At 40.0% G+C, this 12,217-nt stretch overlaps 3 protein-coding genes and 1 long non-coding RNA gene across 8 annotated transcripts; 2 read left to right on the forward strand and 2 right to left on the reverse strand.

The window, feature by feature from the left end:
* Nucleotides 1-217: 217 nt before the first annotated feature.
* On the reverse strand, nucleotides 218-3,155 carry LOC131322866 (small ribosomal subunit protein uS8my-like). Of its 4 annotated transcripts, none has more exons than XM_058354415.1 (4): nucleotides 2,912-3,155; nucleotides 2,043-2,233; nucleotides 1,013-1,173; nucleotides 218-583 (listed from the first exon to the last, which is right to left on the reverse strand). In XM_058354415.1, the coding sequence occupies exons 2-4, from the start codon at nucleotides 2,170-2,172 to the stop codon at nucleotides 485-487; spliced, it is 390 nt and encodes a 129-aa protein (XP_058210398.1). In that variant the 5' UTR covers nucleotides 2,173-2,233; nucleotides 2,912-3,155; the 3' UTR covers nucleotides 218-484. The 4 variants fall into 4 exon arrangements, with proteins under 4 accessions (XP_058210398.1, XP_058210397.1, XP_058210395.1 ...); XM_058354414.1 differs by having other exon boundaries at nucleotides 2,043-2,259; XM_058354412.1 differs by having other exon boundaries at nucleotides 2,043-2,605.
* A 761-nt stretch (nucleotides 3,156-3,916) lies between these two features.
* On the forward strand, nucleotides 3,917-5,326 carry LOC131322868 (uncharacterized). Its single transcript, XR_009198984.1, has 2 exons — nucleotides 3,917-4,547; nucleotides 5,005-5,326. It is a non-coding gene; the product is annotated as an uncharacterized LOC131322868 (long non-coding RNA).
* Nucleotides 5,202-8,887, reverse strand: LOC131322867 (uncharacterized). 2 transcript variants are annotated; one of them, XR_009198983.1, is made up of 4 exons: nucleotides 8,369-8,887; nucleotides 8,146-8,257; nucleotides 5,851-5,901; nucleotides 5,202-5,723 (listed from the first exon to the last, which is right to left on the reverse strand). XR_009198983.1 is itself a non-coding variant. In XM_058354416.1 (3 exons), the coding sequence occupies exons 1-3, from the start codon at nucleotides 8,344-8,346 to the stop codon at nucleotides 5,655-5,657; spliced, it is 321 nt and encodes a 106-aa protein (XP_058210399.1). In that variant the 5' UTR covers nucleotide 8,347; the 3' UTR covers nucleotides 5,202-5,654. The 2 variants fall into 2 exon arrangements, 1 of the variants encoding a protein (XP_058210399.1); XM_058354416.1 differs by lacking the exon at nucleotides 8,369-8,887 and having other exon boundaries at nucleotides 8,146-8,347.
* On the forward strand, nucleotides 7,243-10,403 carry LOC131322865 (heterogeneous nuclear ribonucleoprotein 1-like). The gene is made up of 2 exons (XM_058354411.1): nucleotides 7,243-7,437; nucleotides 8,877-10,403. The coding sequence occupies exon 2, from the start codon at nucleotides 8,895-8,897 to the stop codon at nucleotides 10,032-10,034; it is 1,140 nt and encodes a 379-aa protein (XP_058210394.1). The 5' UTR covers nucleotides 7,243-7,437; nucleotides 8,877-8,894; the 3' UTR covers nucleotides 10,035-10,403.
* The last annotated feature ends 1,814 nt before the right edge of the window (nucleotides 10,404-12,217 follow it).

Consider the following 12,217-nt stretch of genomic DNA (forward strand, 5'->3'; position numbering starts at 1 on the left):
TTTTCACGTGATTCGTATTAGAAAAGGGTATGTCATGTTTTAGTCTCTATGACAGGAAAGTCATTACCTTAATCCCAAAAGTGGGACAGAGAGGACTCCATCCGAAAACCTTTTCATGAGTACTCTACACAACTAAACCTGCACTAAAATTGATTAATACTAAACACAACGAATAAGCCACATGGTATTCTTTCCATCGCCAAAAGGAAAACCAAAATGTCAAAACTACAAATTTATTCAAGAATCAAACATCTGGCGTCATATATCTAAATAGACTCAACATAAAGGATGAATGAAACTTGAATCAACACCGTGTCCGCATATGAAAATAATCCTTAGGAATTGAACCCTAGGAGGTATAACAAGAGAAGTTTTGAGTCATATAATGAATTGTCCCACTGCTAGAAGGGGACGTACACTCTTGTACAAAGTAAAAGTCAAGGAAAACAAAGCTTGCCACCTGCTAAATGTATCCGACAAATACTCAATAGAAGTACCCCAGAACCTGACCACCCACATTTTGTCGGATTGCCTCTTCATGATCCAAAACTCCATTTGGTGTGGTAATCACGACATAGCCCCACTGCAGGTAAACAAAACTATGCTGTTATCATTTGGTTCTCTCATGCATGGTAGCTTATGAGTTGATTGTGCAGTCATGAGTAACCATCTAAAGAATAATGATACTTTGGCATAACAAGAAGAATGACAAAATCTTCAAAGCACAACGCACAAAACATGAACATGCACTAATGAAACCAGTATCTTAATAAGAGAGATTCATATTTTTCTCTTCAATGTACATAATTCTCTCATTAACTAGTAAGTTAGCCATTAAGCCCACCAAAATGGCAAAATTGTGCAACCATCAGTGGCACTAGTAAAATTTATGTTCTAAATTGATCACTTTTAATGGGGACACAATGTCCGCAAAAGCCTAAGGATAGCTCATATCGAATGTCCTTTTTTTCAGGCCACAAAATTGTTCAATTGCTACAAAAATTACCCGTACCTGATGTGTTGGAAGCTTATTGAATCTGTACTTCTCAATATCTTGGGCCTTAATGTCTTGCCTATACATGAGAGCTCGGCAATCCTTGATCCTTCCTTGGAGTTCCACAGTTATCTTCCCAACTCGGTGAGGATCATGTACTTGGAAATCTTTAATGTATCCTGCATAGCAGATTAACAAATCAGTATCAGTACCCCACAAAAGTTGAAATTAGCATTCAAAGTCTTTAAAAGGAGCAAAATCTTACTTCCTCCATGATCAGAGGAAAAAAAACTAGCTCAACGGGAAAAAATCGCTTCGTCCATCTCTAATTTTTTCTTTTTGGAACAAAACATTTTTTATTAAATGTGATCATCTTAGTTGGTAAGGTCATTTTGGATGTCATAATGCATAGTCCTTGGTTCTCCCTAATGGATATCATAACGCATAGTCCTCGATTCTCCCTAGAATCCTAGCAATTACCAATAGTTATGTTTGCGAACAAAGACTAATGCCTAAACAAGACGGGGGAGCAAATATGTTGTTGACCTGCTCATTAACGTTCCTTTGTCAAAAACAAGTCCGGGCTCATGTTTTCAACGCCCTCAGCTTAAGCTATCCTCTTAGTTACAATCCAAAGAAAGTAACTTTGGCATGGAAATTCCCCACCGTAGTCCTCAAAATCCAAACAAATCAGCCTAAACCATCCTTCTCCATATAATTCTCTTTCTTTTGTTGATCCGTACCAAAAAAAAAAAAACACTTATCCGTAGGCAATAATTTCTGAGATTATAGACTATGAACACTGAACTCCCTCAAATTAAGCCAATGCATCATTCGGGCCAGAACTTCGCAAGGCATCAATCTAATCTATCTACACAGAAACTCCCATGAGCCTCCACACTCACTCACCAACACAAAGCTAAAATCCACAACCCGTGGGATTCAACAGAAGACCTGAACACCAAGATCAACCAGCACAACGCACCAAAAATCTAAATCCCGCCCAAACGCCTGAGTTATCAGAAAAGGATTAGGGTTTTACAAGTACCTCGGTATTTCATAATGTTGAGGAAAGCAGCCATGACGTTGGAAATGGGTTTGAGTTGAGCAGTGTCAAACCCTCTCTTCTCGGCGTTCACAATCGTGCTCAACGCGTTGTTCAGTATCCTCCTTCCCATTTCTTCCTTCCACTCACCCCTTCGTTTCTTCGAGGGTAATTAGCTAGCTGCGTTTCTTCGACTTTCAATTTTGATTTTAAGAACACACTTGCAAAACAGTTGTACAGTATATCCTTAATAAGTAAAATACAGTAAAAAATTAAATCTAAGATCCACGATATATGTTCGGACCTTGAGCCTCGTTCACTAGTAGGGTGTAAACGAGCCGAATCGAGGCTAACCTTGTGATATTCGGGATCAGTTCGATAAGGTGTAGGTCAGGCTCGAGTTTGGCTTGGGCTAGATTCGAGCCTGGACTATGTAGTTCGAGTTCGGCTTGTTAAAAAATTTCAAAGCTCGGGTTCGGCTCGCTAGGGCTCATTAAACTTAAATGAGCCGAACCAAGCCAAATTCAGGCTCGAAGCTCAAATTCAGGCTCGTGAGAGTTTTTTACCTGTTCCAAATCACAAATCACGCATATTTAAGAAAAAAAAAAAGGGAAAAAAACACAAAATTTCCCTGTTCCAAATCACAAATCATGCATATATGACAAAAAATTGAAAAAAAACAACAAAATCATGACTGTTACAGAATCACAGGTAAACTTCCTATCTCCAACGGTTACAGAATTCTCGGAGACCTTCTTAACCAACCGATCCCCTTCTCTTTGTTGACCATTAGCCGGTCTAATCCTCATCACAACCTAACCAACCCAACCAATTCAAAACATCAAATTCGAAATAATTTGAAGTAACCTTACCTTGAGAGGTGGATCTGCTGGAGTTGATACAACTTCTGTATGGGCAACAGATCTGGTGATTTCTTGAGAGAGAGAGAGAGAGAGAGAGAGAGAGAGGTGTAATGGAGAGAAAAGAGCTTGATTATTTTGGAGAGAGAGGGAGGTGGCGGAGAGAGGCTATGGAGGAGGCGGTGGTTGCGGAGCGGCTGAGAAGTCGATGAGAAACCCAATTTTTGAAGTGTCGTTTGCATCCACGATTCGACATTACACTGGACGACTGGAGTAGTAAAAATAATACTTAAATTATACATATACCCCTAAAATATAATATGTTAATAGATAGACTCCTCAAGTATTATTAATTTCATTTTAACCCCAAATTCGCGAGCCTTACCGAGCTGAATACTATTAGGCTCAAGTTCGGCTCATTTATGGAACGAGCCTAAAATTGAGGTTTGGGTTCAGTTCATTTAGTAGACGAGTTGAATTCGAACGAGCCATTACTGAACCGAGCCTCGAACAGTTTACGAACGGCTGAGTTCATTTACCGTCCTATTCACTAGTAACATTTTAAACAAAGAACTAGAAGGTACATCTTTGGCAAAACCGGATTAACTATTAAGAGTGTTTGCGAGGATTTTTTTTTCTTCCAAATTTTGAGATTATTGCTTTTCAAAATCAGTTTGGAGTGTTTGTTAAAAGTTATAGATAACGAATTCTTGGATCCTATGCCCCCGTTCGCTTTGAGATTTTAGATTTGAATTTGCAAATAATGAGTGTAGAGAGAAATAAAATAATGAATGAAAATAAGAGTAATGATTTTAGAAAGATAGAAAGAAAAATGAGAGTAATGATTGGAAAGAAATAAGATAATTATTAGAATCCAAAATCTTTAAAAGAACGGGATCTGAAAAGCAAAAAAAAAGAATTAAATTCTCAAAATCCCAAATCTGGATTTAGGTAGTTTTTGGAATTCTGTAACATAAATTATCAAAAGATGAATGAAATTTTCATAATCTCGCAACTGTAACAACACAAGTTTTTCCACTTTTGCTAAAATTCGGAATTTAAAATTTACAGCAATAGCTAAAATCTAATATCTGACAAGTTTCTCAACTTCTACTAAAAATCAGAATCTAAAATCTGCATTAGAATTTAAAAGTAAAATCTAAAATCTGTATCCACTTCTCTCGCAAACACGCCCTAATTTTGACACTCCTCTTATATGCATCTTCCTATCTTTTTGTTGTGAAAATTCAATGTTATTTTTGTTATTTAGAAGATAATGTAATGAATAATGTTGAAGATAAAATACATTAAAAAACCAAACGAAAATGGGTTACGAGAACATTAATAATTTTATGTTCGAATCATATCATATGATTGCGCCCTACACCCCTATAGTACACCCCTGCACCTCAGGGTCTCGGTTCCTCTTTATACTCCCTTGTTCCCGAAATGTAGTGGCAGTGTTTAATTGTACCTGAATGATGCATGCAACATATATGATGGGCTAACCCACATAATAGCCTTAACAAGGTCCCCAATCTCTATTGGACTTTGGAAAGACACTGCCAATTGAATTTGCAAAAAATAAGAATATATGGCCACAATATTACTGCATAAAAAGTCAATCAAAAAGCTTCTCCCTTGCATGGTAAAACAAGAAGAAAAAGTTATTTTTTTTTTGAAGAGGTCATTCATTCATCAATAGCCCATCGGGCAATACAGCTTTCAGAAAAGATACAGGAAAGAACCAAAGCTACCTAAACTTTGATCTCAGGCACCTACTGCCGAAGCAGGCCCGGCGAAATCGCCGGTACATAAGAACCAATCTAGGTCTAGATAACAGAAGATCAAAAGATCCACAAATCAAACCCTAACAAATAAGCACTGCTGAAAACTTAAGGCAAGCAACAAAAAACAACTAAAATCTAACAGGTCTAATGGAGAAACACCACGAGAGTGTCTAATGGAGAAACACCACGAGAGTCACCGGCCTGAACAGGATGAAAATCAGAACACCGTCGGACCATGGCAACCTTAGACCAGTTAGCTCCAGTTAGCTCCAGCTAGCTCCAAACTGATACAAAGTGCAACCTTAGACCAGTTAGCTTCCAACCTTAGAAGAAAAAGTTGATGAACTTATTAAGTAACATATACTATGTCAACAAAAATTGATACAAAGTGCTAGCTCTTGGTATCCTCTCTAGACCTTGTCCAAGTCAGCTAGCCCTAGTTGGACTATCTAACAAAATTTACATGAATTTTGAGAGAGAGAGAGAGAGAGAGAGAGAGAGAGAGAGAGAGAGAGAGAGAGAGAGAGAGAGAGAGAGAGAGAGAGATTTTATTATCCTTCCAAAAATGGGGGCCAGGGGAATGGCCATTTTACAGTGTAGCAGCCAGAGCAACAACAAACTGTGAAACTACCATGAATATCCACCCAAAAAATTACGGCCTGTAAACCTGCTTGAGAAGGGGTGTGCCAAATTTCTTTTTTTCCAAATTGCTCTAAAACTGTTGGTATTTACCAGAAACATCTCAAACCAAGAGATTGGCGTCCAAGATTTTCCATGTTTGGTCAGGTGACTACAAGATTCCCATGCATAACTTGGCAAGAGCATCTTCAAGCTTCACGCAAAAGACTGACTCTAGCCCTTTCTTACCATCTACAAATCAATTTTCACACAAACTGCAGTGCAATCTGTGGAACAAACCCTGTCATAAGTAGAAACCTCGAAGGTTCCTCCGGGCAACATAGGGTCTACAACGAGAAGAGGCAACAGTTTCTTGTATTTGAGACAATGCAGTCTTTAATCATCTGTTTCAGGTGCTGCAACGAGGTAAGATAGTGGTAAGTAGACATATTTAGGAGGCTAAAGTGAAACACAAATAAAATCATCTAGTGGCAAACAAGGAAGTAAGTTCAAGATTGAAGATGACTGGCTTTGATTAATAACCTGCAATTCTTCATGAAGGACTATAAATATTTTTTTCAGCCGTTTATGACTCTGCGTAAGATGAATTGTAATAGAGTCAGACTAGGAATTTCAATTGAGGAATATGTCCGAATAGTACAGTATCAATTTAGTCTATTCGTATTGCTACATCAAACTTCGATACAATTCTTATAGGGTGTTTTGGAGTGAGACATTCCTTGCATTCTCCACATAAGAAACAATCCACCATTTGCCAAATACGTTAACTCATAAATGGATACACCCGAAGTTTAGAAAAGCAAAGTCAGTGCAAATTCAAGATGGCTACTCAAAGTCTCAAACCTACAACCAGAAGACAACGAAGAGAAGAATAACATAATTTCTATCCTGTCCATGCATTATTCATGGAGAATTGACAACATGAGCCAAGCTTGAAAAAGAAGAGGATACAGTACATATAAAACAATACAGTGCTCAATGGCTAGACCGACATATATGCTGCATGACGCAAACTTAAGCCCACCGTAGCCATAGAAACCATTAAAGTTTCGAATGGATACAAACTTAAGCTCACATCCAATGCGGTGACTCGTAGGGGTGTCCATGAATTCGACCCGACCGGAAAAGGCACAACAGACGGTTCCAATCGGCTATGTCAGACGGGTTTGGATCCAAGTCAGGTGTCAGATGCGTAGGATTAATTCCCACCCGACCAGACCAAATTAGGCTCAGAACACCTTCTTAAAAAATAAGTACTTATTTCACATTTTTAAACTCAAAAATAATATAAATGAAAAATTATTTTTTAATTTTTTTTTCAGCGTATAAAAGATCTCAATGAGATCTATCAAACAAGATCCAAATTGATATGAAAATTATTTACGTAAACACATGATTTTTGAGCTTGAAATTGCCTTCTTAAAAAATAAGTACTTATTTCCGTTTCCGGGACGGGGCTTATGAATAAAACGGGAAAAACCATAGTTCTGAATACCGTTTCGGACAGGGTACCGGTTTTTCTACTGGTACGGTACGTACCGGTACCGGTCAGGTACCGGGTACCGTTTCGGATTTACCGCAACTACAATATATATAATAATTATATGTAATTATAATTCAAAAAAATCCACCATATCATACAATTCATCATGAAATATCTCTACTAGAGATTCTCTAGTCCCACATTGCTTAGTTACAAAATTCTTTTCCACTTTAAATGACTTTGCACACTAGTGAACTTGTGAATGAGAACCCAATAAGAGTCCTCGCGCGCTCGGGAAAATGTGCCGTGGCCGAAGGCAATTTGGAAAAACTGATTCGGAAACTAATTAACCGAGTGCGCGTCAAACGGTACGTACCGGCCGGTACGGAACGATATCCATTACTATGGGAAAAACCCTAAAAGTCCCCCCCTGTACCGATTGATATTTTCCAGTTCCCCCCAAAAACGGCAGCTCTCTCGCTTTCGGTCTCACCTCTCTCTCTCTCTCAGTGACTCAATCTCTCTCTGGATCTGGCTATGGGAGTGTAGATTCATGACTCGATCTCTCTCCTTCACTCTCTCTGTCGACAGTGGTTCTTCTCCTCCCTCTCTCTTCGTCGACAGTGGTTCTCCTCTCTCTCTCTCTCTCTCTCGATCCGGCTGTGTCTAATGTGGATGTAGCTTTTCTAATGATTGATTTCTTCTATATGGGTTCGTCGACTATGTGTAATAGATTTTGTCATTTGTGTTACTGTTTGTTACACGATTGTGCAATAGGTTTCGTGCAACTGGTTGTTCCACACGACTGTGTGTGAACTGTAATGGGTTTTGTGGTTCCCTCTCTCTCTCTCTCTCTCTCTCCATTTTTTTCTTTTTTGATCTGATCACCGTCGATGACTCTGTGTTACACAGAGTCTGTATATTTTCCTGACCCGTGAACCCAACCAATCCAAAAGGACAATCGGTCTGAACCCGAACGGAGTTCGGTCGGTTTTGGGTCACCATTTGGCAAATCTGATCAATTGCCAGTGGGGTCCAACCCGACCTGAACCCGTTCAAACCCGACCCATGGACAGCCCTAACAGTGAGCCATGATGAGTAACAACACTCCAGATTTTGTGAAATTACAAATTTGCGAAACATGTTAATCCAGAACTGGAGATGGAAATTATGACTAAGTTGGAACAAAAGAGGGGGATGTTGGATGAACAAACTTATTTATGATGATTTTGATGCACAAAAAGACTTCAACATGGATTTAGCAAGCACTTCAACCACTATGTGAAGCCCAGTGTATATGAAACCTTACAAGAAACAACCAAAATAAAGCTCACCGTCCCACACTGGCGATAAGATTCCCTTAATTTCCCCAAAATGCTATGATACTTTTCCATATCCTTCCCTTTAGCATTTTCAAGGTCCCTTCCCAGTTTATGGAATTCATTCCTGCAACAAACAAACCACACGGTCTTAACCAACAAGAAATGGGACCAACACATCCGATTCAGTGGCGGAAATCCCAGAGCCTTGACCATGAGCAATAAAACAACATGATACCTGTAATTCTCCAGAGTTTTGTTCAGCGAGCAGTAACTATCATACTTCTCACGATATTCCTGCACATACTCTTTGTAGCTAAAGATTCATAATGACAAAGAAAAACAGAAAAATGAGAGCAGAGTTCATAACCTTACGTGACAGTTTAACCTAGAGAAGATTAAAGGCAAAGAAATCATGATGACAGAATTAAGGAACTCGTATGACTACTTACTGAGAAATGTTCTTTATTGCTTCCCTAAGTTCCTGCTGCTCCTTCTCATACTTAGAATATGAACAACAATTGTCCTCTGAAGAAGATTCCCTCCTTTTCAGACCCCCTTCATTATTCTCTGTTACATAAGTATCCTTCCGCTTATCACTTGAGCCAGTCACTGTATTCTCTGTTACCTGTATTGTTTTCCTCTTGGATGTCTGAACTTTCTGATGGCTATGACTGGACTTTCTCTTATCCTTCCTTCCTCTTTGATTTCCTTTTGCATTATAATTTCTAGCTTTGATTATTCAGGTTGAGGCTAAGAGAGCGATGTCAAGAGATGAACACCAGACTGCCTCTAGAGCTGGAAATGGTAACTCTGCTAGAAATTTTGGAGGTGGTGGAAATAGGACCAAGAAAATATTTGTTGGGGGCTTGCCAGCTACTTTGACTGAGGAAGGATTTCGACAATATTTTGAATCTTATGGTAATGTTACAGATGTTGTGGTCATGTATGACCAGGCCACCCAGCGGCCTCGTGGATTTGGGTTTGTTTCTTTTGATAGCGAAGAAGCAGTCGATAGGGTTTTGCACAAGACATTCCACGACTTGAATGGTAAACAGGTGGAAGTAAAGCGTGCTCTTCCCAAAGACGAGAACCCTGGCGGTGGTGGCCGTTCCACGGCTGGTGGTGGTGCAGGTGGTGGCGGAGGTTATCTGGCTGGTTATGGTGCTTCTGGCAGAAATTCAGGATCTTTTGATGGCCGAATGGATTCAAACAGATACATGCAGTCTCAAAATGCTGGAGTTGGTTTTCCGGCTTATGGTTCTTCTGGATATAGTGCTTCTGGTTATGGGTATGGTCCCGCCAATAACAGCATGGGTTATGGTGGTTATGGCGGTTATGGTGCTGCCAATCCGGGGTATGGAGGCGCAGCTGCTACAGCTTACGGAAACCCTAATGCACCTAGTCCTGGTTATGGAACAGGTCCACCGGGTCCTGCACGAAATTCTTGGAGCTCCCAGGCTTCCTCAGGGTATGGTGCTGCTGGTTATGTGAATGCCTCCGCTTGGGGTGGTAGTGCAACCGGTGGGCCCGGTTCTGCACCCACGGGTCAATCTCCAGGTGGGGCTTCTGGGTATGGAAACCAAGGTTATGGGTATGGTGGATCGGACGGGTCTTATGCAAATCAAGCTGCTTATGGTGCTGTTGGTGGTCGTGCTGGAAGTGTCCCCAGTAGTAATGCTTCTGCCAGTGGGGGAGAGATGCAAGGCAGTGGTGGGGCCTACAGGGGAGGTGGTGGCTATGATGATGCCAATGGGACTTCAGGGTATGGAAATCAAGGATGGAATGATCCTTCTCAAACATCTGGAAGTTATGGAGCTCAGGCAAATGGGCCTCATGGCGGGCCAGTTGGATATGGTGGTCGGTATGGCGGTACCCCAACTCGACAGGCTCAACAGCAGTGATTTTGTTGACCTCATTGTGTCTGGGGCTTGGGGTCCTTTTTTGCTCCAAGGACATGCAGTCAATGCTTTACCCGTTGCAGGTGGCGGCAGGGGTTGGCTTCTGTTGCATGTCATGCGAACATTGGGACTGGTTGGATTGCTTGACTCCCTGTAGTTTGCACTATCTATTTTGTTAGCATAAAATAAGTTTATATGAGGAGTAGTGTTGTCGCTTCTTAAGTAATTGCCCTTGAGTGTAGTTTAAATTCAGTGTGCTTATCGGTGTGCTATTATCTAGTCTGGAGCTTTCGTTATGGTAGTGTTTTAAAGCTATAGTAGCTTGTATTGAACTTTATTAATATGGTTTGATCAGTTTGAGTGCTTTCTTAATTTCGTGGAATTAGCATTTGATCTCTGGCCATTTGCAGGATTTGGTTCGTATAGGCAGATTCGTACATATGTTGATGATAGTGTAGTATCGGGTTTCTTTCCCTTGGTACGTCAAGTAGGACGGTTAAGATATTGTGAAGCTATTGATAGGACTGAAGATGTTGGGCTCTTGGGTCGACCACTTCCAATTGGATAGCGATAATCGTAGTTGATCACTTCATAATGGTTAGCGATAATCGTAGTGATAGATAGACTTTGAAGATGGAATAATAATTTCCCCCTGTATTTGTCATTGTCTTGTACAGGAGGAGAGATGCTCGAGTTCCGAAGTGGAGTGAAGTGTCCACTCATAGATGAACATGAGCTTCATAGTGGGAATATGTTATTCGAGGACTTGGAATTGGATGGTTGACCTAGTGCATTGCCCGGAGATCGGTCATGCGGAAAACCTAGCATGCCTGCTCAGTCAATTTTGCGAGCATCCCATTTCGAGCATGGAATCTCACAATCTTGATTCAAATTGTCATGGAACAATTGATCTTTTTCACGCTGTACGTTGGCAAGAGTAGTTGGTCAAATTTCTCAGTTTATAATTTGATCTTAGCGTAATGATTAGCTTTCCATTCTAGAGAATACTAATTAGATTTGAGGATTTGAGGGTCTTACAGTGCTAGGAAATTATCATTTGGTATTGGAATTTGCCAGATAATGGGTCAGGTTTATACAGTAAAACTTTTGTTGTTTGTCACATTTTGTGTCTTTTCCAAGGCCAAAGGATATCAATATCAGGATAAGAATGTTAATATCTCTCTTGTTGATGTTTTGCTTCCAATATGCTAAAGACTTTTATGGTCACATTTTTGGGATTCGGTTAAGTTCATTAACGTAGACCTGAAACATGTCTCGTTCTCTGTAAATGGCCCTTAACTAGAGCTTTTGTCGCAAGAAATTCTGCGTTGCTTTTCTACATTTTTTAGATAGGGAACTGCAGTCTCTTCCCTTCTGCTTCTTGCTTCCCATCTCTAGTTACAGTATTGCGTTTTCCCCCACTTTAGCTGCTGGTCTGGTTTGTGTGCCAAAAATCTGGGTTTGACCTGTTTTACCAAGTCAAGCTTGGGCATTAATGGTTCTTCCTATGGCAAGTGATATTTACATTCCCCTTGTAACGGGTATGATGAAAAAACAGAGGCTACTAGGGTATTTGGTTGAGTTGGCCACAATGTCGTGTTCGGATCGTATCATTTTGCATTCGTGTGAAAATCACCGTTAACTTACGCGTCCCAACCTTGTTCGATTTGTGTGGTGTGCAGGTTGATAAAGTTACCCGTTTAGTTGGATTTTTTGTTTTTTTTGAACCTATGCAAAAATTATACGCATCACAATGTTGCACATGAACAGGTTTAATCTGATAACAAAATGAAAGTATTGTTCATGAATTATGAAACTTTTACCCTTATTTTTATGTAAAGGATCTAGAGTTAAAAGCTTGGCTGCAGGTGGGAACATGTGCCCTACTTCTAATTCCCGAAAACAAAACATGTGATGCGTGATCTCGTCGTTAATACACTTTTCATAGAGTAAAAAGCATAGAGCATTTTTAATCTTAAAGCACCGTATAAGAGTACAGTGAAAACGGCTGTATGTGTCTTCAAATTACACAAGTTCAACCCGTATTGGTCCTGTTTAATTTGTGTTGGGTTGTGTTCATCTCATCAAATAAGCAACCTAAATTCTTACCAACAAAATAACTCCGATCCTCTCTACCTCATGTTTTTTCTCTAATAAGTCAATTGTCCAGGTCAGCATACGCGCAT

The sequence above is a fragment of the Rhododendron vialii genome, chromosome 4a, assembly GCF_030253575.1.
Source record: "Rhododendron vialii isolate Sample 1 chromosome 4a, ASM3025357v1".
Taxonomy (NCBI): Eukaryota; Viridiplantae; Streptophyta; class Magnoliopsida; order Ericales; family Ericaceae; genus Rhododendron; species Rhododendron vialii.

Excerpts from the sequence above, each read along its gene's own strand:
- LOC131322866 (XM_058354415.1), bottom strand. The coding sequence starts at position 2,172 with ATGGGAAGGAGGATACTGAACAACGCGTTGAGCACGATTGTGAACGCC. Across the intron at positions 1,174-2,042 it reads CAACATTATGAAATACCGAG|GATACATTAAAGATTTCCAA; the intron begins GTACTTGTAAAA and ends TCTGCTATGCAG. Across the intron at positions 584-1,012 it reads ATAAGCTTCCAACACATCAG|TGGGGCTATGTCGTGATTAC; the intron begins GTACGGGTAATT and ends GTTTACCTGCAG.
- LOC131322865 (XM_058354411.1), top strand. The coding sequence starts at position 8,895 with ATGTCAAGAGATGAACACCAGACTGCCTCTAGAGCTGGAAATGGTAAC.
- LOC131322867 (XM_058354416.1), bottom strand. The coding sequence starts at position 8,346 with ATGGTCAAGGCTCTGGGATTTCCGCCACTGAATCGGATGTGTTGGTCC. Across the intron at positions 5,902-8,145 it reads CTTATCGCCAGTGTGGGACG|AGTCATAAACGGCTGAAAAA; the intron begins GTGAGCTTTATT and ends CATCTTACGCAG. Across the intron at positions 5,724-5,850 it reads TCCTTCATGAAGAATTGCAG|CACCTGAAACAGATGATTAA; the intron begins GTTATTAATCAA and ends ACCTCGTTGCAG.